At 49.7% G+C, this 24,545-nt stretch overlaps 2 protein-coding genes across 3 annotated transcripts; both read left to right on the top strand.

The window, feature by feature from the left end:
* Positions 1-570: 570 nt before the first annotated feature.
* Positions 571-9,166, top strand: dcp1a (decapping mRNA 1A). 2 transcript variants are annotated; one of them, XM_062458322.1, is made up of 10 exons: positions 571-763; positions 953-993; positions 1,167-1,294; positions 3,470-3,533; positions 3,639-3,777; positions 4,548-4,658; positions 5,346-5,900; positions 6,025-6,078; positions 6,259-6,495; positions 6,639-9,166. In XM_062458322.1, exons 1-10 carry the CDS (start codon positions 629-631, stop codon positions 6,717-6,719), a joined length of 1,545 nt encoding a protein of 514 aa, XP_062314306.1. In that variant the 5' UTR covers positions 571-628; the 3' UTR covers positions 6,720-9,166. The 2 variants fall into 2 exon arrangements, with proteins under 2 accessions (XP_062314306.1, XP_062314305.1); XM_062458321.1 differs by having other exon boundaries at positions 3,467-3,533.
* Positions 9,167-9,900: 734 nt separating this feature from the next.
* Positions 9,901-23,500, top strand: LOC134018401 (transketolase-like). Its single transcript, XM_062458320.1, has 14 exons — positions 9,901-10,314; positions 12,061-12,178; positions 12,556-12,669; positions 13,376-13,473; positions 17,626-17,817; positions 17,979-18,097; positions 18,460-18,656; positions 19,052-19,216; positions 19,832-19,988; positions 20,677-20,807; positions 20,946-21,029; positions 21,161-21,254; positions 21,384-21,506; positions 22,735-23,500. Exons 1-14 carry the CDS (start codon positions 10,208-10,210, stop codon positions 22,920-22,922), a joined length of 1,887 nt encoding a protein of 628 aa, XP_062314304.1. The 5' UTR covers positions 9,901-10,207; the 3' UTR covers positions 22,923-23,500.
* Positions 23,501-24,545: the final 1,045 nt, after the last annotated feature.

The following is a 24,545-nucleotide window of genomic DNA, read 5'->3' as shown; positions in this document are numbered from 1 at the left end:
AAATATATAAAAGTTTTCATGTGCAAGTTAAATATATAAAAGTTTTCATGTGCAAGTTAAATTTAAAATGTCAATGTTCATGTTCAGCATATGAGCTCAAGGGATTCTGCTTTGCTTTGGGTTTCAGGATATTCCAGGGGCAATATAGGCCTCCTTTGAGTCAATGACCACCTGTAGCTGCGATGATGCCGTATTTTTGCACTCGCAAACGTACTACACTCGAAAAAATATTACCACAGTGCCACCCAGCGGTCATTATTAAACCAAAATAGTCCCGTAAATTGAAGTGCGGAAAGAATGAGTGACAACGCGAAGATTTTCTTTGTCACAATGTAATCACAATACTTGTAGCCTACATGAAGTTCCTGTGCAGGTGGCTCCCATGAAAATATTGTATTTTGCCAATAACCTCATCCTTCCCACACTATCATACCAACTAAGCAAGAACTACACCTGTTCAAACACAACTTTACATTCAGAAAATCTAAATGCGAATTGAGTTTCATGTTCCTTACTCTGTTGCCATATAAAAAGAAAATTGGGCGGAACTAATGTTCTGCCCCACGGGAAGTGTAGTTCGTGTTCACATCATTTCTTCCGTGTATCAGTAGAAGTCATAGCTAACAAGATGGAGACCGCTAGCAAAGCTGGACATCTCATGAGCCTAGCAGCTCTTCAACAACAGGATCCGTACATTAATAAACTCCTCGATGTTACGGGGCAGGTAGCACTCTACACATTTAACTCCAAAACAAACGAATGGGTAAGATCGCCTAAGATCCTACGGCTGTGGCTACAAACTAGCTATTGTTTTGGGTGCTAGCTAGGCTGCTAGCTAGTGTTAGCTGGGTTAGCCTTGTATGTTCAGCATGAGTAATTGGCTTTCTAACTAGGGTATGTTTAGCAACGTAGTTTATGAACAAGTGTGATGCTTGTCTTTGTCTGTCTGCAGGAGAAAACCGACATTGAAGGCACCTTATTTGTTTATGCCAGGTAATTATTTGTAATTTTATTTTGTTTACCCTGTGCACCAGATTATTTAATAAACCAATTATATCCCTTAGGAAAGTCTCCTTTACTGTTTTGTTTACCTATCTAAACGATCTAAGACAAGGTAGTCTATATATCTGTCAGTAAGGTGTGTGTTTGATTTCCCTGCATCCCAGGTCTGCCTCCCCTCACCATGGCTTCACCATTATGAACCGTCTGAGCACGGACAACTTGGTAGAACCCATCAACAAAGACCTGGAGTTCCAGCTCCAGGACCCCTTTCTGCTCTACAGGAATGCCAACTGTGAGTCCTAGTGTCTTCTTTGTACAAAACCATCATCACATTGTACAGAACTCACATTACTGTGGCACTGCACTAGGATGGTAGGATTCAACTGAAGCAGTGTTGCGGCAGTGCTAGAAGGTATATTTATTTTGGATTACTCCCTTCAGCAGTAAGTCAACTGACATGTTATGTACACCTACCACATTGTGCTATTCTAAGATAACAGCTGCTGATTAGCTTCGCAAAGTACCTTTATCTGCTATTATTTTATAGTATTTAGGTGAATAAGGACGACGGTCGGCCAAGTTATAAACACGTCTCTCGTCCCGGAGCCCCGGAACATGCAGGCTGTGAAGACTGTGCGATGGGGCTTTGTAGTTCAAAGAGAACATGGCAACTACCGGAGCCAGCTGTGACGCAGATTACTGAAAACAGGGGCTCTCTCATCTCTTTTGTCACTGCGGTGGTGGGGGTGTTTAGCCAGGCTCTAGTGATGGAGGGTTGACCCTGTCTGGGGGGTAAATAGAGTCATAAATATGTGGGCTAATACGTGCACACCCCGATTTGCACCCAGACACACACGCTAGGCAACAGGCTGTGTCTGTCTTCACTCACCACTCACCTCAGCACATGCTGTGACATTCTCAGAATGCTGTCTACATAGCATTTGCACACATAAACAGAACAGGGTCCTAGTCTGCCAAGGGGGGTGGGGGGAGGGTTTGGGGGCCAGACTTGCCTTTGATTGGGCTGAGCAGACATCTTCTAAGAGTCTTCTGGAACACCACCTTTCCCCTGTGTCGGAGGTCATGCTGGGGTCGCGGGTGGGTGCCGATCAGGAACTCCTCCTCTGAAGGGTCAGCTCCTCCCATGACTTCACGCTGGGGGTCAGGAGTCAAACCCTAGGCCAACCTAGCGCCTGAACCAAGCCAGACTCAATCATGGACTGGCTGAGTTGGAACAGCTGAAGGTGGACTGGAACGATGGCAGTGTGATCTGTCTGGTAGAACGGTCCTGATCCCGAGCCTGATCCTGCTTACTCTAACAGCCCATGCCTCTTCCTCCTGCCGTCCTCTCTGCTTCTCTCCTCCTGTCTTCCCTCCCTCTTTCCGCTTCTCTTCTCTCCTCCCTCCTCCTTCTCTCTGCGTCCCTCCTCCTCCCTTTCTTCGCGTCTCTCTTTCTCCCTCTCTGCGTCTCTCCTCCTCTCTTCCCTCCCTCTTTCGGCTTATCTTCCCTCCTCCCTCCCTCTGCTTTTCTCCTTGTCCTATTCCCTCTCAGCTTCTTTCCTCCTCCTCCCTCTTTAGGCTTCTCTCCTCCCCCTCCAGCTGTCAACGTGTGGTCATCTTGACACCCTCCTGGGGGACGTGTTGTTAGATGGTAATAGCCTGGCCTCTCCTCCCTCTCGCCTGCCTGGCTGTGTTGGAGCTCACAGGGTGTGGCGCGGCAGCTAGCCTAGTGTCTGAATGCTAACGAGGCAGTGTACCTGGGCGCTGTCCTGCCCGCCTGCCGCCGGAGGAGGTCTGTGTTGCGCGTTCAGTCGTTGATCTCCAGGCGTTCCAGGAGTAAGCTCCGGGAAATTGTGACTCCTCCTCCTTTTTCTCCTGCTTTTGTCCGGGGGCTGGAAATCCACAGGAGGGGAGAGAGGTCGTTGGCATGACGGTAGAGTGGCAGAAGGAGGGTACGGAGGATATTCTCGGCAACTCCATAGGCTCCTGTAGGGGATGATGGCAATGATGAAGATGGGTTGACTTCCAGTTATTGTGTTCTGTAGTCTGTCTGGTCTCTCACCGTTCCAAACGGAGGACGTTGTCAGCTACAGAATGTAGAGAATGCAGCCTTTGAAGACGCACACTAACACACACACACACACTTGTTTACATGGCTCCCCAGGTAGATTCAGCCGAGGTGCCAAACAATATTGTTGCTAAGTTACCAAGCCCTCAGGAAACCTGGGTAGTTTCATCAGATTCAACACACAGCTCATACACATACACACTCCCTGGCACTAACATTGTGTTCACCACACTGATTTGCTTTCAGCTACTGCTCAGATTTTTGAATCGCCATACCATCAAAGCCCCAAGATTGATAACCAAATGATCCTGTCTGATAGCAATGATTTTACTGATTAAAGTATTATGCAACCTGTGTATGTAAAAGTGTGTGTGTGCATGTGTGTCTTTTCTGCAGTAGGCATTTACAGCATCTGGTTCTACGATAAGAAGGACTGCCAGCGCATCGCTCAACTTATGGTGACGTGAGTGTCATAACAAAATACTGACACACACACACACGTTTTATATGCACTTACCCTGGGGAAGTGCCATTTTTCTAGTGGCTAGTAAATGTGTGTTTTCTTCAGGATTGTGAAACAGGAAGCAGTTCAAGCCCAGAGGACGTCACCAGAGAGGGCGGGGCCTGGGAGGACCAATGGCTGCTCAGGGCCCCGTCCGATTGACATCATGGAGCTCCTCAGCAAGGCCAAGGAGGAGTACCACAGGGTGGGTACTCCTCCGCACACACAGGATACACACACACATGGGGTAAACACACACACAGGATACACACACGCACAGGGTAAACACATACACACACACACAGGGGATACACACATACACACCTGTGTATACATACACAGGTGTGTACCCTGTGTGTGTGTCTGTGACACACACACAGGGTACACACCTGTGTGTGTGTCACAGGTGTGTATGTGTGTATCCCCTGTGTGTGTGTCATGTGTGTGTCTGTGTGTTTACCCCATGTGTGTGTCTGTGACACACCTGTGTGTGTGTCACAGACACACACACAGGGTACTCACGCATGCGTACCGCATGATAGACAAACTGCATCCCTGAAATAGTTTCATTTCACTTGAAACTAAAAGAGTTTACGTGGATGTCGTGATGCAAACCAGACCAGGCCCTCTACATAACACCAGGCTCCCCAATCAAGTACTTACTAATCAAGCCCAGACTGTACAATACTGTCATTAAACACGCACATATGAGGGACCACATGGTGAAAGCCTATTTTTTGAACAAGCTCTCTCACACACATACACCACCATCTGAGATTACTGTTATTTAATCCAGGATTACTGCATTTGTGTGCACCCAGAGGACAGGCATCCCTCCATCCATCCCCTCCTCCCTCTCTCACTTTCACATCCCTGTTCTGCAGTTCTCCGACCATGGAGGACAGCTGCTGCTTGACTTTGAAGAGATGGTTGTTAGTCTGTATTAACGTGTGTGTGTGTGTGTCTGTGGTCCAGACCCAGACAGGTGACGGGGACATGTCCCTTACTACTGAGTTGACCAGCGCCCTCCCCAGAGCTGCTCCGGATCCTACTGAGCATGCTCACGCCCCCCCTCAGCCAGAGAAGGTAGGACCACAGGGCTGGAAATTGCAACCATTTTGGTCGCATATGCTCCCAAAATTGTATCTATCACCTCAAATTTTATTTGGGAGCATTTGTGTGAGTGCAAATAATCGTTATGGTGCGACCTGTTTTAATTTCTATACAAAACGCTTGTAAATTAGCCTACTGCACCGTATGTACCTGCTGTGAGCTGATACAGTGACCGGTCCACCATTCTATCCAATGTTACTTAACCAGTTAAACATCTTTAAGTTCTTAACTTTAATGCAGATTTTAGATTGGTTAATATTAGCCGTCAATCACTCCTTGTCACTGCGCTCCGTTGTCACGTGACAGGGAGCTAACTAGCACGCAAAATAGGAATAGCTGAAAAGACAATATGAACATTTTCGGTGGGTGCTCCTGAATTTTTGCTGGTGCGCCTAACCTTTTAAAGTTGGGAACACCAGTGCTACCAGGTAAAAAAGTTCATTTCAAGCCCTGTAGGACATACCAAGACACCTTCAAGGCCCTGCATACAGCACTAAACATAGAGTCATGGGAAATGGAAATTCACATCAACTCCATTTAGACATGCTCTTCACTTCTCAGTCGAGGATTTTTTTTTCTTCATGTTTCACACTGAGTTCTGCCCCTGCCTCTGCCTTTCTTTCTTCCTCTCTTTCTTACTTTCTCTCTCTCTCTATCCAGAGCTCCCAGTCAGGTCTGAAGCAGATCACAGTGGAGGAGCTCTTCAGAACATCTCAGCCCAAGGAGAGCATTCTGCCTGCGCTGCCCACCTCCGACACTGCCCTCCCTGCCAGCTACCTCCAGCCTCACGGCTACCCCCCACCCGCACCCTTCCAGCCCCTCCTACGCCCCCACCTCACCTCCGACCCAGGGGTACACCCCCGGCCCCTGGCCCCAGGCCTGCTCCCCTACGCCCCCCTCCACCCAGGTCCCCGCTTCCGAGGCGGTCTTCCAGGGGAGCAGCAGCCTCGCGCGTCCGTGTCCCCGCTCCTGGTGGCCTCATCTGGGGCTGAAGCCCGGCCGGCTCCCCCACCCTCTGCCATACCCTCCTCCTCCTACCTGGGGCACGAGCTGCTGAGCACACTCAAACCCCCTGGGTCCTCAGACCTCCACAAACCCACCCTGGCCCCCAACTTCCTGCCCAGCCCGCTGGCCACGCCCCAGAGCTTCAGGGAGCCAATCAGCAAGCCTGCTCACTCTGCCCTCAGTAGCATGGCAAGCCCAGGCCCAATCCAGGTAATGGATCTGCTCCTAGCAGCCACGACCACGTTCCCTCTGTTTTATACAGCAGCATGTTGCTCTTTTAAAGTAGGTATTGTTGTGTATGTGTGGAGGGTGACGTTGTGTTGTGTGTCCGCAGCAGGTGAAGGAGGGGGAGGCATTCCCCCAGGCCAGCCTGGTCAAACCCCTCACAGTGAGTATGGTACCCAGGGGACTGGCCATAAAGATAAAAAATTAATATATATTTTAAAGTTGTATAATTGTTTTATTATTAAAGTCCAATCAAATTGATTGTGCCTACAGATAATAAAATCCCTCCCCAACCCACCTCTGTCCCCTCCGTCTCTGTCCCCATCCCTCCCTCCCCCCGTAGACTGTCCCTATGAAGGCGGGGATAGCAGTACCAGGGGTGGGGCCTGTCGTCTCAGGGGCGGAGCTCTCCGTGTTGATGTCGCCCAGCGCCTTCCAGCATTCCGTCGCCAAGGCAGCGGAGCGGCCGAGGAGCGGCGCCCCTCCCACCTCCCCTCCCTCTTCCTCTGGGGGGGCAGACAACCAGCCGCCCCCCTGCAACAAGAGCCAGCTCCAGGAAACACTCATCCACCTCCTCAAGGTCTCTCTCTCTCTCACACACACACACACACACAATGCAGTCAGAACCACCATACACTATATGCAGCGAGTTAGTGCTAGACGGAGGGCCATCCACGCCCGTTATGAGTGTGAGTGTAACTGTGTCGTCGTCCCTCCTCCTAGACGGACGCGGCCTTCCTCAGCACCATCCATGACGCCTACCTGCAGAGTCTCTCCAAGGACCTGGCCAACGTCCAGCTATAGCCACACACCCTCCACGCCCCACCCTGGACCCTTGGACTGTGCGGGTCATGGCAAGGTAACCAGATACTGACCTCCCAACAGTACGGAGCGGACGACAGGGACAACAGAGGGGGGACCGGGGACCCCCTGGGACTTTGAGGACTCACACACACACACACACACATATGCACTGGTGCTCCAGCGCAGAGACTGTCTGTATTCTGTGTGTGTGTGGAGTAGCCAATGGACTGCAAGAACAAAACAGGAAGAGGATCTCAGACGTACAGCCCTCCTCCTGGACCCAGCTCAGCCCTGTCTGCATACAGACTAGTGGGGTGGGAGGAGGGGGGGAAGAGGCTGTACCACTCACTGGTGCCACAGCATGTTCTACATGGACTCAGTGGGGTGTAGAGGTCTTCACCACCAGAGGGCGATGTGATGAGGAGGTGGAGGACAGGTGGTCCCCACCAACGCAATGTCTGTCTCCTGTTTCAGATCTGTTCAGGCACTAGACCCAGATACAACTCTCACTTTCTCTCTCACTTTCTCCCTCTGTGTTTGGTTCTCTTATCCCCCCCCTCCATGATTCCTTCATTTTCACTATTTCTCTCCCCCCCCTCATTAAACTATCCATCAGGGCAGCCTCCCTCTGACCATGTGCTTGAACCAGGCCTCTATCTATCTGCATGGCCCGTTTTCCTGGATATGGTCACAGTGTCTGGACTAAAGGAGTTTTTTTGCAGTAGAATTGTACCCATGTTATTTTGCAGTAAAGGCTACTGCAGCACTAAACCTGAGCTGGCTGCACCAGGCAGCATTAAATTACTCCCTTTTTAAAGGCACAGCCATTCACTTCAGCAGGCTTTGAGTGTGCCAGGGTCAATATCGTCGGTGACATATTATGGTGTTATAGCAGTTTGTTTACAAAGACTTGAATGATAATGGAAATGTTAACAGTAAGAGCAGCTTGGATTTTGCTCTTCTGTACCTATAGGAAGTTTTTTGTCAAAGAGGTAGACCAGACCGGCGTATTATAGAAGGTGCCTTTTAAAACAAACGGACAAGAAATCTTGTGTGTTTAACACTGCAATCAACATCAAAGTGATTTGTTTTGTTGTCAATTTGCTCATACAAGGAAGTTAACTGAACTTTGTTTTCAGATTTGACCCTTTCAACCTTGATATGCAATGCAGTACGTTCTGTGTGTGTGTGTGTTCTGTGTCTGTGTGTGTGTGTCTGTGTGTGTGTGGGGAGAGAGGGTTGGGGGGTGGGTTATAGGGAGGGGGATGTGGTGTGGATGCCGGGCCCACGCATCAGACACACCGACCACTTCTGTCTGGACTGGAGTGTGCCTTTTACTGAGACACACAGATATTCATGGTCACTGCTACAAACCGCAACATCCACTGACGCAGCGCTTTCTCAAGCAATGTGTTTCCATGACGTTACCTTGACTGATCTCTGATCAGTTTTACTCAGTTTGTATGTGGTAGGCTAACTAGACGTGAGTCTGATGCACCTTGTTCATGCTTCATATCCATCCAGTAAAACAGTATTTTACGAGCAGCCTGTCTATATGGTTTCATTCATACGGTAGGACGATGCGTGTATGCTACATATTATTTCACCAGGAACGCCTACATAAGCACAACAGAAAGGTTTGGAAAGATTTTTTAAAAGCCAGTCTCCATGTTTTAAGATTTTTAATGTTCTTCTACACTTAGTTAAAATGTGGCTTTCATTGTTCAGACTTAAACTGTGTATATTGTTACGATGTTTTGGGAGTATATTTCTGAATCAATCACAATTTTTATTTTTATCACTGTGTACTTTTGTTTTCGTATGACGTCCTATTTTGTGATAATAAAATGTTCTCCGACAGACAAGTTTATTGACAGGGTCTGCCACCAACGTAACCTAGATGAATTGGTTAAACTCACAATACTACCCTACCGCCCACCTAGAACCACCTGGCTAAAGGGGTGTTAAAGAGAAGTGATCGTGAAGTGCATGAGTCAACAGTAGGCAACGCTAGTTGACGACACTCCATAGCCATGAAAGAAGTGAGAGTAGCAGATGTGGAGGGAGGAAGAGGAGACAAAGCAAAAATATATATCTGGGGAAAGTGCAGGAAATCCTCAAATTAATTTGTTCTCAGATAAGCCGAAATTAATGAACCATTTCAGCCATTTGGTTTTATTCTTTACTTCTGTACTTGTAGACGGGTGTGGAGATGTGTTTACACATAAGTAAAGAAATTATGGAAAATGTAATATAATCGTATCGTCAATATTAATATAATAACATTCCTCGCAGTTTAGAACCGCTACTCGTCTGCCCTCCTCGTTTTACCAACAGCAGTTTCTCCAAGTTGCCACTAGATGGCAATATATGATGTTTAGCGCTTCACCGTCACACTTCTCTGTGGGCTACCAACCTGCTCACACTGGCTCCACGCTCTTATATACAATAGCCACTCCAATAGCCAATACAATATATTTGTCGTAAACCTTGATCGATGCCATACATCATTGTGAAGTTCAATGAATAGTGTGCTTACAATGAAATAAAATACGAAAGTTTATTATCTTGTCAGTGATGGATGAGTTAGGTGAGTACTATAGTGCTGGACCCTAACATGCCTGTGCCAGATGAAGGTGTGCTCCTACTGGTGGTGTGATGGTTCAGTTAATTGTTCGGGATTAGGATGGAGATTAGATTACTGTCCTTGGTGGTGGGTTAAACTCAGAGCACATAGATGATCTACAGCAATGGAGCTGTTAGATTTATAGGCCAAACACATTCACAGACATCAGACACTGTTAAAATTTATAATTACATCTTCATTATCTCTTGGGTGGGCACATATATTCCCCCCCCCTAACCCTAACCCCCCCCCCCCCCCCCCCCCCCCAAAAAAAAGTATTTTTAAGTAGTTTATTATTAGGTCAACTGTCAGACAACTGTACTGCTAGAACCCTACTGTTGTAGTGGGGGGTGTAGGTGAATTCCTCCACCCTCCTTGCGGGTCAATGCCGGCTCTCACCCGCAGCTTTCTCGGACAGCCTTAGATCTGGGTGTTTCTGACGAGACTCGCTGTGAAGGGAGGGCTGTGACGCGGGGCAGCTCTGGGGGTGGGGTCCTTAGCACTTGACGCCAGCGTCCCCGCCTCCCTCACTACTTTGCCCATGCGTGACTGTTTGGAATGTAACTGTACTTTGTGCAGCGCCACAGACACGCACTTGCCCTCTGCCGTCGTTGAGCCTATGCGCTTGCTGGTCTTCTTTTAGCCCGAGATTAGCCATATTCATAGCTTTCGAACACGCCCACCGACAATCTCCGCTCTCATCTCTGTATCTCTGTCTTCATTTTTATCTGCCTGCATATTCACGGGACAGGGTCAAGTTGATTTTACTCTTATCTTTGACGTCTAAGCTTTTGTTTCCTCTTTCTGGGACAGCATTTGACAAAGTTGCAGTTTGTTTACATACGGTCAGCAGTGCACCAGTATGGAGGACTATCACAAACCCGACCAACAAACCGTACAGGCGCTCAAGAACCTTGCCAACCGGCTCCGGATCAACTCCATCAAGGCGACAACAGCAGCGGGCAGTGGGTAAGGGGATGAGAGCATGACATATACAACTGTTTTGGGTAAAATGTACATTTGATAAACTACATTTGTGAATGCGAATAGTCTACTATGCGTAATTACACGGAGGTTTTGTTTTTTATAAAGAAAACAAGTTGGTGCCAATTTGGGGTTTTGCGCGTATTATGCATTGCTCCAGAAACGGTTAAACTGTTATTATGAAAGCAACGCGTGTGCTTCAGATTTATCATCACCCTTTACGGTAGGCTACATATGCATGAATCAATGCGCACATGTTGTACGTATAATATAAAACCTATGCACATTTCATTAATATTTGATTACGTTATAGCCTAGGCATCCGATATCCTACTTCATCTCACTGGTGGCAGGTGCATTGATGCATTTATAATCTCGCGTGTCTTTCCTTATATTTTTTTACGTTTATAAAAAAAAACAGACAGTGTAAACAGATTTTATGCTTATGATCCCGTAACGAACTGCAGTGGGGATGTGGGCTTTGCGCTTGTGGAATGGAACCGTCCGCCGCAACACAATTCTAAAAGGGACCGCGCTCGTGTCTGGCAGTCCTATGCGCTTGCGTACAAGCTTTCCTCGTAGTACCCTGCGCGCACGAGAAGTGATAAGTGAGTGCGCCCTGAAGTCAATGCGCTTCTCGGGAGTCAATCCCTCCTCGTACATACATATTTACTTAATGTTGTTCGATCTTCCGTATGCCTATGTCATTTGTATTTTTTTCAGTTGTAAAAGTAAATAATGTTTCTTTCCTTATGACATGGGAAAGACGCTACAGGATTACATTATTAACTATTTGGAGAGCAGGGGTAATGTTCGGTAGTTCGGTAGAGGTAGGCTAGTGTAATGTAATATGCAATAAGTTAATTTTGTTGTTCACTGTTTGCTTAATTATTGTTAATTTAAGTAATAAAAATGTAATGGCAAAGTTTCCCTTTCAGGTTGGAAATAAAGTGTATGAGCTGCATTATCAAGCTCTGTCCATGGTGAAGTATTGTTCACGGGCATGTTGAGTGTTAAATAACAATAAAGCTGTTGTTACTGTATACCCATGTACAAATTAACTGATAGTTTGTTCTGCAAACAAACAAACAAAACAACACAAGCTTATTCTGCATGGAATTGGACAAAAATACTACTGCACAATAAATTCTTAAACTTTCTATCCAGTGATCTCTAACATGCTTGTGTGTAATTTCTAAACACTGGGGAATGGTGTTGATCATAACTGCTAGACAGATTCTTTGAGATAACGCATGTTTAACCAGGCCTACCAACCAACAGTGTGTGAACTTCAGACTGATTTCACACTAACAAGTGGCAATTATGCTTTCTGAATAAATCAAACATTTGATTTCAGTAATTTTTTAAATGCAAGTTCCTGTTGCGTGCCTGCTCTGGTGGCTGCCTGACCGCTCTCTGAGGTTGATTGGTCGTGTCTGAGTGCAGGAGCAGGGGGTCCTGGCAGACAGACAGCAGTTTGACTCCAGGTTACATCAGAGCAGTCTGGGCTGGAGGAGAGCAGGCAGGGTTCACCCTCAGTAGAGCAGCTCTGTGTGTGCTGACCAGGCTATGACATCACACAAGGATGTGTGTGTGTGTGTGTGTGTGTGTGTTGCTGCTGTGTGTGATATCTCTCGCTGTGTCTGAATGTGGGAGACTGTGTGTGTACTAGCAAGAGAGCACTTTTCAAGAGTGTGTGTGTAACTGTATTCCCCTGTCCTGTTCCTTCAGACACCCCTCATCATGCTGCAGTGTTGCAGAGATCATGTCTGTGCTCTTCTTCCACACCATGAAGTATCGCCCTGACGACCCACGCAACCCCAACAATGACCGCTTTATCCTCTCCAAGGTGCCAGACCTCCACTGTCTACAGACACTACAGACACTGTCTACTGACACACACTGTCTACAGACATCATCTACAGACACTACAGACACTATCTACTGACACAGACACTGTCTACAGACACACAGACACTGTCTACTGACATACAGACACTGTCTACTGACACTGATTGTTAGTGACCTTTAATCATTCCTGGATTAAAAGTCTCTGAACAGTGGTGTAAGCATATTATCTTCTACTGAAGCACCTGTGCTGTAGAGATGAAAACATGTCACCTTAACAATCATTAACAAGGCCTAATTCTTTGAGTGCAATAAACTTTTCTCCCTCCGTATCTTTCTGTCTGTCTTTCTCTACCTCCGCCTCTCTCCCTCCTCCAGGGGCATGCGGCCCCCGTGCTGTACGCGGTGTGGGCAGAGACGGGCTACCTGAAGGAGAGCGAGCTGGTGAACCTGCGTAAGGTGGACTCCATCCTGGAGGGACACCCTGTGCCGGTGAGCTGGGACTCTGGGTCAGCCTTCTGAAGCCCTTCAAGATGTCACCTCGGGTCCCCTTTCAGCAGCTGTCCTCTAGTCCTCTGTCTGACCTAGACATCGATCCACCTGCATGTGTTTCTATAGACTGATATTTCTGTGTGAGAGGAAAAAGTATGTGTCCCACCAGGTTCGGCAGCCTAAAACAGTTTCAAAAACCAGTGTATTGATCCTCTAATATTGTCACAACTACAAATTCCTTAAATCAAAGTTAGAATAGTCATATACACATGCCTATTTTGTAACACAGTCACTGTGCTCATTCTTTAACTCCAGACTCTGTTGTTTAATGGGCCGGAAGAGCAATGCCCTGCAGTCTGACCCCGCTAGTACATGACTGGAACACACTCACTCTCTTCACAACCCCCACACACACACACTGTACACACACAGGGGCAACAAATATGTGATTGTGTGACCGTGTCAGCCTGTCCCAGACTCCTCTATGGTCGACACAGTCATGCCACAGTCATGCCTATCCAGGCTCAGACAGACAGACAGACATACGGACAGATAGACAGACACAGACAGACAGACAGACAGACAGACAGACAGACACAGACAGACAGACAGACAGACACAGACAGACAGACAGACAACCACACAGATACTCAGACAGTTACATTTGATTATAGCTACTATTAAATGTGTTTGTGTGTGTTTACAGAAGCAGCAGTTTGTGGACGTGGCCACCGGCTCCCTCGGCCAGGGGCTGGGTGCTGCCTGTGGGATGGCTTACACTGGGAAATACTTTGACAAGGCCAGGTGAGACCAGACACACAGTCCAACCCACATCGATAGGCATGCACCCAGCATTTTTCTGGTGTGTGTTGCACTGCTAACAGTAAGCCAGGCTGATGTGACATTTCACCCCGGCCCTGGGGGGGTAACTAGGTGTGACAGGAGGAGAGGGGGGGGGGGCAGAAGAGAGGCGAGGAGATGGGAGGAGGTGGGGGTCCATTTGCGAGGTCCTGGAGAGACGTGATGAAGAAAGTGTTTTGTCCGTCTCTTCATAAACGGAGTGACTAAGTTCAGTTGAGTTCTGGATTTTAATAAGTATTATCAATCTGCAGATTGGGAGAGAAAACCAGACCTCTGACAATAAATGACCACACAACACCAGGCTTAGGTCTCAATCATGTCTCTCTCAGCTCTGAAAGCCGGAGGACCATCTTTTATAGGGCACAGGAATGTAAACATAGATAGTGACAGTCAGGCAGTAATGACGTTACAACAGTCTCAGAGGAAGAGATTCACAGCTCCCAACACATGACCACTCAGACTAGAGAGATCATAGTTGGCGCTCTCCTTGTAGTCATGACCAAGGACGTTTACCCAGTACTTTCTCCTGATCACGAACATCTATTAACCCTGACACATAGACACCATCTACTCTTATTAATAGCAAGCTTACATGAGAACATACTAACTAGTATCCAATGACTAGTTATATTGATTAGTGAATAATGTAAGCACACCGGAAATCGCAATTTCTTCCACAGACGCCAGCTGGGTCACCGCGCTGGCCGAGGGGGGTCGCAGCACTTTTGTTTCCTAGAGACTCGTGGGTTCTAGAACCACGTGGAATCCAAACACACAATGGCGCCTGCTGCTGATGCTCCAGTTCGGTTCTTTCTTTCTTTCTCTCTATTTCTCCCTCTCTGTCTCTCTCTCTCTATATATACCTCTTTATCTCTTTCCCACTCTCTCTCTATTCCTCTTTATCTCTCGCTCCCTCTTCCCCCTCTCTCTTTTCCTCTTATAATGAATAAACTGAATAAACAATAACAAAGACAAAGAGGGTGTAGTGGGGGAGCTGAACTTTGGGGTTAGGGTTAGACTTTGAAATGCTCATTATTGATCTTTTTTGCTCTCTAGCATGTTTACTCTGCTGTAAAATACTGTACATGTGTGATGTGCTGGCTCCATGTTCTCTCTCCGCCCCTTCTCTCTCCGCCCCCTCTCTCTCCCCTGCTCTCTCTCTCTCTTCTTCCTCTCCCTCTCTCCGCCCCCCTCTCTCTCCCCTGCTCTCTCTCGCTCTTCTTCCTCTCCCTCTCTCTGCCACCCTCTCTTTCCCCTGCTCGCTCTTCTTCCTCTCCCTCTCTCTGCCACCCTCTCTTTCCCCCTCTCTCTCTTTCTCTCTCTCGCTCCCTCGTCATATTTTGTGTTCAGTCAATTTCTTCTGCCCTAATAATCAGAGATTTGGGAGCCATCTCACCCCCCCTCCTCCCTCGCTCTGTTTCACTTTCGCACAGCCTCTCTCTCGCTCTCTCTCTGTCTCCCTGCAGACTTCCCTCTCTCTTCATATGGTTCTCTCTCGCGCGCGCGCTCTGTCTCTCGCCCTTCGCCTCCAGGGTAGTAGGGCTTCATCCTTGCTTCTGTGCTGTGAAGTGAGCGGCATGTTAAACGGAGCCACTGTAACACTAGCTTTAATTGTTACTCATCTGACGCGCTGCTCTCTCATCTACACACACACACACTTTCTCTCCTCGCACATTCACGTACACACATGCACATCTCCCGCACGTACTTTGGATGAAAGCATCTGCTAAATGATTATTCAGCATACATGCACGCCACACAAACACACACACACACATTCCTCACTAGCTTGTGCTTCTCCCACGCACATGTACTCTCTCTTTGTGTGACCCAGACCTACTACAGGCCTACATCATCTGCTAGTTGTGGAGGGGCGGGGGTTCTGTGAATGAAAGTGTCATCTGCAGTTCAGCACCATTACATAATTACAACCTCTCAGCTTCACGTTTGCCCTGCTCTTTCCAAACAGGCTCACGTTCCGTGACTGAACACAGCGTGATTAACCCTCGTGCTGCCTTCGGGTCACATGACCCAAAGGTTCATAACGAACCATCGTTGTGTTTACCCAATTTTACCCAATACAAAAACAAATAAAAATTATTTTCTTTTAACCTTCGCAATGTGGGGGGTCTGAGACAGCCCAACGGTTAAAAGAAAATGCTTCACTTTGTTTTTGTATGCGGTAAAGTTGTCGCAATACGACGGTGGGTCACAATGACTGATGGGTCAGAACGACCCGAAGATAACACAAGGGTTAAGCTGTTAATCACTGCTTAATGCTTTACCCACCACTGGAAATGTCACAGGGCAGGTTTTCTGGGGCCGGTGCGCTGATCAGTCGTTTCCCAGTCGGCAGTTTCGACATGAATAAGGGGTGAAGGTCGTTCTAAGCCAGCCCCGGGCTGAGAAGCAGGTTCAGGTTTGGACAGAAAGAGGTGTGAGCTGGAAGCCTTCTCGTCTGTTAATGTTCTCACCCTTTAATGTGTGAGAGAAAGAGAGAGGCAGCGAGAGGGAGAGGGAAGGAGAGAGAGAGGGAGGGAGAGAGGGAATTCATGGGGTGTGAAAAAAAAGGTTCAAGAAATCTCAGCTTCTGACACATGCTGTTCTTCCTGGCCTTGAAAATTCAATAGATTGACTCTTATCTCCTGGCTTGGTTGGCATCTCTGTACTAGTATGTGAGGCACTCTGAAATCCCAAGGGTATCTTAGCTACTAAGAGCTATTCACTGGTGTGACACGTTTAGTAGCACAAGGGTGTCTTATTATAAGGATGCCTTCACAAAGAGCCCATTCTCTGTCAACAGAATCACAAGTTCCCCTATAGTCTTTGAAAATATGTTCACTTATTTTATTCCATTGAAGTATTTCAGAGGCCCTGTTTGTTTTGCTAAGACCTTCTAGGGGCTGCCTAACTTGAGCCTGAACATACACACACACACACATCTACCCTCTGCTTCTGGGGGTCCCTAACCTTGGTCTAATCCTGGTCCGGATTTATATGTTTAACTGCAGCACCCCAGTAATCCCTTAGAATGTGTAGAACACACTCACATCACATTGCATCATAGAAGTGTGTGTGTGTGTGTGTGTGTGTGTGTGTGTGTGTGTGTGTGTGTGTGTGTGTGTGTGTGTGTGTGTGTGTGTGTGTGTGTGTGTGTGTGTGCGTGCGTGTGTGTGCGTGTATGTAGGGACAGCCTGTGATCCGTCTTTCCATTGTGTTTTCATGAGGGGCTCGTACTGTGACATTTTTTCTGGTGTCATGGACAAGGACATCAAGAACACACACCATACTGAGCACACACACCATACTGAGCACACACACCATACTGAGCACACAAACCATACTGAGCACACACACCATACTGAACACACACACACACACACACCATACTGAACACACACACCATACTGAACACACACACACCATACTGAACACACACACCATACTGAACACACACACACACCATACTGAACACACACACCATACTGAACACACACACACCACACTGAACGCACACACCATACTGAACACACAAACCTCACACTCATCATACTTCATTATCAGCATCACATGGATATGGTCTGGTGGTTGGCTGCTCTGCCCAGGTGCCACGTGGATCATCCAGGGGATGCAGGAGAGCAGGAGTTAAGGTGGTTCTGTCCCAGGTGCCGGCCTGTGGATCCAGGGCCCGGCTGTGGAATGCAGCTCCTCTCGGGGCAGGGCAGGAATGCCAGCCTCAAAGCTGGGTGTCTCAATCTGTCTCCTGGCTGGGAGAAGAATGGGCCTATTTGACTGGAAACCTGTCAGGCCTTGTTACCCCTGAAGACCAAATAGGGATGATCGGAGGGGAGGGGGAGGGGAGGGGAGGGGAGGGAGCAGCAACAGCTTCTGGGCACGAGGAGAGGAAAACTGGTCAGAGAGTAGCTGAATGAAAATGTGTGGTGTATGAAGGGAAGGCCAAGCAGAGGGAGAAACAACACTGTTGTATCTCTTCGCCGCCGCCTTAAGGGTGCAGCATTATAACCATAAGACAGGTTCATCCCGTTCCACAGTGCGCGGGTGATCATGCGTGTGTATCTCCCGTATCTCCTCCAGCTACCGCGTGTACTGCGTGCTGGGGGACGGGGAGATGTCCGAGGGCGCGGTGTGGGAGGCCATGGCCTTCGCCTCCTACTACCAGCTGGACAACCTGGTGGCCATCCTGGACATCAACCGTCTGGGCCAGAGCGACCCAACGCCCCTGCAGCACCATGTGGAGAAGTACCAGAAACGCTGCGAGGCCTTTGGGTACGACCTGGGGGGAGAGGTGGTGGAGTGTGTGTGTGTGTGTGGTGTATTTTCTTAGGTTAGTGATCGTTTGATGACAACCTCTGACCTGTAGAAAAAACACTGAAAGAAACAACATGCGTTTTATTCTTGTTCTCTGCGGTGTGTGTGTGTGTGTGTAGTTGGCATGCTGTCATTGTGGATGGGCACAGTGTGGAGGAGCTGTGTAAGGTTTTGAGTCAGCCTCGCCACCAGCCCCTCGCTGTCATCGCCAAGACCATCAAGGGCAAGGGCATACCAGGTACAGTGACACCCCTCCATACACACACACACTCCTACTATCTGCTCCTGGGGGCTCCCTAACCCTGCTCTAATCCAAGTCCTGATTTATGTGTTTAGCTGCTGCAGCCCAGTAATCCCTCAGAATGTGTAGGACACACTCACATCACTTCCCATTATTGAGTTGTGTGTGAGTGTGTGTGTGCATGTGTTGCCTCAGGCCGGTGGCCTCTATCCAGCGAGGTGTAAACTGTGAGTTTAAGGTGTCATTAAAGAATCAGGAGATACAGGGAATATCCTGAAACTAGATAATACATACACGTACACCTCCTTTGTTTGTTTGTGTGTGCGCGTGTGTTTGCGTGTGTGTGTGTGCATCCACAGCTGCAGAGGACAAGATGGGCTGGCACGGGAAGCCCCTGCCTAAGGACATGGCGGAGGGTGTGATGAAGGAGCTGCAGGGGCGCATGGTCACCAGCAACAAGCGTCTGTACCCGGCCACGCCCAGCGAGGACGCCCCGCCGGTCAGCCTGCGCAACATCAGGATGCCCAGCGCGCCCAGCTACAAGACCGGGGACAAGGTAGAGGGCTGGGGGGGGGGGGGGGGGGGTGGTGGAGGAGGTGGAGGAGGTAGGTAGCAAGGGAGAGGAGGGAGTAGCAACAGTTGCTGGGCATGAGGAGAAACTTGGCGGAGAGTAGCTGAATGGAAATGTTTGGTGTTTGAATGAAGGGAAGCCCAGGGCAAGGAGGCGTGTGTGATTGTGATCAGAGGCGCCCCTAAGAATTTTGGGCCCCATGAAAAGATTGCAGTTTGCCCCCTCCCTCCCCATTTTGGCTTTATCCATTTTTTCTTTCAGCACGTTTTCAGGCCAAGCTTTTCGAGGGTCCTCCACCCATTGGGGCCCTGGGTAATCAGTCCCACTTCAACGATTTTGGGGATCTGGGATGACACGTGTGTGTGTGTGTTTGTGTCCAGATCGCCACAAGGAAGGCCTATGGCATGGCTCTGGCTAAGCTGGGCCGCTACAACGAGCGTGTGGTGGCTCTGGATGGAGACACCAAGAACTCCACCTTCTCTGAGATCTTCAAGAACGAGCACCCCAACCGCTACGTGGAGTGCTACATCGCCGAGCAGAACATGGTGAGACGCAGGCTCTGGAAGGTTCTGTGTCCTTCACTGTCTGTGGCTTTGTTCAGGGTCACTAGCTGGTGCTGACGTGAGGTAGCTTCCCTAGCGTGGTGAGACAGCAAACTCCTAACTCCCTCACTTGAGGGGAGTTCGTGTTAGTTGATGTTGCATGATCTGTTAACCTTTACCCCAGTGCAGCTCGTTCACATGGTTGTAATACCTGCAGTATTATAGTCTCAGGCTGAGTGTGTGCGTGTGTGAGTGTCTGCCGGCTGGCTCGCTTGCGGATATGTGTGCGTGTGTGTGTGGCATGTTACAACAATCCAACCAAATGTAGGTCACTCATCTTTATTCAAATAAGCGTCTCTCTCTGTGCTGTCGTGACATGTTAGCAACATCGTGATTGGTCATGCGGTCATGTGGCTGACAGCGTCTCTGTGTTTGTCAGACATGAGATGACCAATGACATGATCCTATTTGACATGCACAACTCCATTAACCATACCGGACTGTCAGTTCTGACACGATAGCAGTATCTGCTAATGGAACAGAATGTCTTGAGGTGTAGATGGTTACCTTTGAAACGCACTCACTGGTAAAATCCCCTCCCCCCTCTCCATCACCTAGGTGAGCGTTGCCATGGGTTGCGCCGTTCGGGACCGCAACGTGGTGTTCGCCAGCACCTTCGCCACCTTCTTCTCCCGCGCCTACGACCAGATCCGCATGGCTGCCATCTCCGAGAGCAACATCAACCTCTGTGGCTCGCACTGTGGCGTCTCCATCGGTCAGTCCCCTCTCTGACCCCTGACCTCTGATCTGTAGTCTTGATTCACACACCCCTCTCCCTAAACCAGCTACTTGTAGTTCAATCCCCAAATCCCTCCTTCAGTCCTCTCCCTGACCTTGGTTGATCTTTTCGGTCCGGTGCAGCCCACAGCAGCAGGAGCCTGGGCAGGAATGCTCTCAGGCAGCTAAATCAAACTCACCCCAAGTGTTGACAGTACGTTTGACCGGTGTGGGCCTGTTTTCAGCTGAAGCTAGTGTAGCTAACAGCAGTGGGTCCTGTCTCCCTAACCCTGTTCCTGCTGTGGGCTGAACCTCTTCTCTCTGGTGAACTTCTTCTGTTGAGCTCCTGCTCTCTCTCCTGACCCGGCCTGAACTTTTCATTCTCCTTTCTTCACATCCTACCCTCCATCTCCTCCTCCGCCCACCCACATTCGTCCCTTCCTCCAACCCTTCCTCTCGCCAGCCCTCCCTCCCTCCTTCTCTCTCTCCATCATGGAGGTAGTGACGGGTGGCCAGTTGACCTCTCACCTCCTCAGGTACATCGCATGTCTACGGCCTCAGAGCTAGCGCATGCCTGTCCACTAGATCACACTTCAACCACCCCCAACACTCCAAGTGCTGTGGTATCTGATGTGGTGTGTGTGCGCGTGTGTGTGTGTTGGTGTGTGTGTGTGTGATGGTTCCAGGTGAGGATGGGCCTTCTCAGATGGGCCTGGAGGATCTGGCCATGTTCAGGGCCATCCCCACGGCAACGGTATTCTACCCTAGCGATGGGGTTTCCACAGAGAAAGCTGTAGAGCTGGCAGCCAACACCAAGGTACCACCATGCTTGATGCTAGTCTAGACCATTCAGATTACCCTCACAGAACCTCTCCCCGATATGACCTGCTGATGTGTGTGTTTGTTTGTTTGTTTGTGTGTGTGTGTGTGTTGTTTGTGTGTGTGCTATTCTCAGGGTGTGTGTTTCATCAGAACCAGTCGTCCAGAGAACGCCATCCTCTACAACAGCACTGAGGACTTCCATGTGGGCCAGGCGAAGGTATTTCTCATCACTGATATCGCTACAGATATGAATTGCTGATGTATGGTTACTGTTTTGACTGTGATTCTGAGGTTGCTGTAGACCTCAGACGTACGTTGTTGATACAGTAGGATGATTCTGTGTGTCAGGTGGTGTATAAGACCAACGATGATCATGTGACCGTGATAGGAGCCGGGGTGACCCTGCATGAGGCCTTGGCTGCAGCTGAGCAGCTAAAGAAAGGTACCAGACTCACACCCACACACTCATAACACACACACACACAGACAGTCATAACACACATACACACTCTTATAACACACAGTTTGGCACAGTACACACACGTTTAACAGTGTGACTGCTCTGTCTCAGAGAGGATCAACATTCGTGTGATCGACCCGTTCACCATCAAGCCCCTGGACTCCAAGACAATCATCGACAACGCCAAGGCCACCAGGGGACGCATCCTCACTGTGGAGGACCACTACTATGAGGGTGGGTACTCTTACCACACACTAGCCATGTCAGACAGTTTAATATGGTAAATAAAAGCAATGTGTGGACAAATGAGAGAATCCGACTAGTTTGCCGGCCAAGTTCTCCAGAGGACTCCAGAGGCGGTAAGACTATCAATCCACTCTGAACGAGTGAACTTCTCATTCCGTGATGAAGATACAGCAGTGCTGTGTGCCTGGAGACACGATGCTGGTCTGGGGGTTTCCACAAGCTTGCAGTTCTCAGCAGGGGGAAGTGAAAACAGGAAATGACCCTGTGCGTGCACGTTTATGCGCGTGTTAACGGCCCTCAGAAATGAGCCCATAACCTGAGGTAGACAGAGCCATGCTGCGGTCAGCATCAACATCCCCCATCGCCCAGGGTCCAGACCCCCACCCCCAACCCCACTCCCTGAACATGAACATTGAACATGAATAGTGCATTATGACAGGTGAGGATGCGAGGGAGAGGAAGGGGGGGGTCGTGTGTGTGGGGGTCTGCTCCACTTAGCCACGGGGGAGGTGAGGCGAGCATAGGGGGGTTGGGGGTGAGGGGGGTGTACACTATGTGAGAGAGGGGGAAGGGGGCTGAGGAGTTGTTGCTGGGGAAGGTTAAGACAGGGCGGAGGCTGTGTCTGTGCGGTGGGCCCTGTGTCGGTCGTAGAGAGGGGAAGAGGTGGGGGGGTGTCATGAGAGGGGGCTGGAAAGAATTGTGGAGCACCCTATGCCCCCCACCCTTCACCATCCAACCTCCACCCCCCATTCGTGCAGACGACCTCCAAGTGGAAGGAGTAGGAGGAGCCCAGGGTAAATGTATGGGTGAAGGACAGGAGTGCGTGTGGGTGTGTTTTTGTGGGTGTGTGTGTGTGTGTGTGGGGGGGGGGGGTCGTCAAGGCCGTCACCGCAGATTCCATCAGCCCGTTGCTCAGTGGGGCAGAGAGGTGTGTGTGATGTGTGTGTGTGTGGGAGGGGGGGGGGGGTGACAGTATGGTTAATGGGCCGGAACACAGACACAGCTATAGGGCAGCCTGGCTTTAACGTACAGCACGATACGGCACAGTGGGGCGCCACTGCACAAAGGCAGCCAAGACAAAAGAAGAAGAAAAACACCACAGATTCTCTGTCAGTTATTAGCTCAAATTTCTCTGGACCTCTGACCTTGTGGTGATGGGTATTGTAGTCAAATCTTTGAGGCTGTACTACATCTTCTTGTGGCTGCGCTTCCGCAGGTGGCCTGGGGGAGGCGGTGTGCTCGGCGGTGGGGAGCGAGGCGGGCTACAGCGTGGACCGACTGGCGGTGGCCCACGTCCCCCGCAGCGGCAAACCTCAGGAGCTGCTGAAGATCTTCGGCATCGACCGCGATGCCATCGCCCAGGCCGTCCGCAAGATGCTGAGCGGCTCCGCCAACTCCAAGTAGAAGGGCAGGTCGCCACGGCGAGCGCTGTCCCAGATTCCGCTGCGACGGACAGGGAAGGGGAGCACTTCAGGTCACACCGCTCCCCCCCCCCTCTCCCCTCTCCCCCCCTCCCTTCAGCAAATGAGGGGAATGAAGGGGTTTAGAATAAAAGGAAGAATAAAATGGGTTGGGGTTTTTTCCTGTTCTTTTTCTGATGTGTTTTTGAGCCCCTACTCTTCCATCTACACCATGTCCTGGCTCTTTGAGCCCTGTTGGGAGTTCTGTAGCCCCCACCTACCACAACCCTCTCTCACCCCTAACCCCCACCCCAGAGGGAATACATCATTAGTATGGCTAAGGTCTAAACATTGTTTCAGGGTAAAAGATGGATTCCCCTTTTTGGGGGGTAGCAAACACGCACATGTGCACCACATACACCCAGCCCCTCCCCCCTCCCCCCCCCCCCCCCCCCAACCACCAATCACCAACCAGTAGAGCGAGTGTGTGAGTGAACCTGGTTTGGGTTCTGACAGAGCACTGTTCGAACCGTTCACCCCTGGCAGACTTGACCGGACACTACTCACCAATAAAGGAATGATTTCTTCACAAGCCTTGTCTCCTTCTTTCTCTGCCTGACCTTCCTTATTGAGACCAGCTGAGCCTCTGAACCCTGTATGGACACCCCCAGCCCCCGTGCGCTGAAACAAACAAATGTGTATCGGAGTAGAACGTAGTTCTGAGGCCCTGTCTGCAGGTGGAGTCGGCTCACACACGCACATGGCCACCATGCGCTGTGCATATTTCATGTGTCTAAATAATTGAGGCAGCCTTTTTGAAAGATTCAGGGGCACTATAGAGTGTTTAGGATGTGTACACTGAGCCGGGGTAGTTGAGTACTGGATTCCCAGGAGGAGGGGAGGGGGTTAGCTCTATCCTCAGATGATTGGATGTGATGTCTGCTCTGAACTTTGACTTTGGTCCATGAGGGAGATTCCATGAGAGCAGCAGCAGATGGGACAGAGACTGTTCCTCTCTCCCCCGCTGTCTACCCCAGCCTCTCGCTCCCGGCCTCTCTCCCCCGCTGTCTACCCCAGCCTCTCGCTCCCGGCCTCTCTCCCCCGCTGTCTACCCCAGCCTCTCGCTCCCGGCCTCTCTCCCCCGCTGTCTACCCCAGCCTCTCGCTCCCGGCCTCTCTGCCCTATCAGCCTCCCGGCCTCACTCTGTGTCTATCTTTCTCCTGGTGTCTCCCCCTGTCTTCCCCAGTCCTCTGCACCCCATTCATTCACTCCCATCCTCTCCGACCAACCCCGACCCTCTCTCCCTGGCCTCTCTCCCCCGGCCTCTCCCCCAGCCTCTCTGAGTATCTGGCATGTCCCTCCTCCTCAAACCATACGTCTGCCTGTCAGATCCGATACCCACCTACATTTAAACAGGACACAAACACACAGGCCCCCAAGCTGGAACTTCAAACCTCTGAACTTATCCCCCACCCCGCCGCCAGTGCCTGTACCCCCACACCCCCTCTCGCCCCAGCCCTTCCTTGTTCAGCCCTGAGCGTTCAATGTGTAGTCTGTCAGGGTTCATTACTACTATATACTCTACTGTACCCAGATCTAGAAGGTTGTATACTGTCTGCCTAATAGG

This window comes from Osmerus eperlanus, chromosome 4 (assembly GCF_963692335.1).
Source record: "Osmerus eperlanus chromosome 4, fOsmEpe2.1, whole genome shotgun sequence".
Taxonomy (NCBI): Eukaryota; Metazoa; Chordata; class Actinopteri; order Osmeriformes; family Osmeridae; genus Osmerus; species Osmerus eperlanus.
This window is presented reverse-complemented; position numbering and strand designations above follow the sequence as displayed.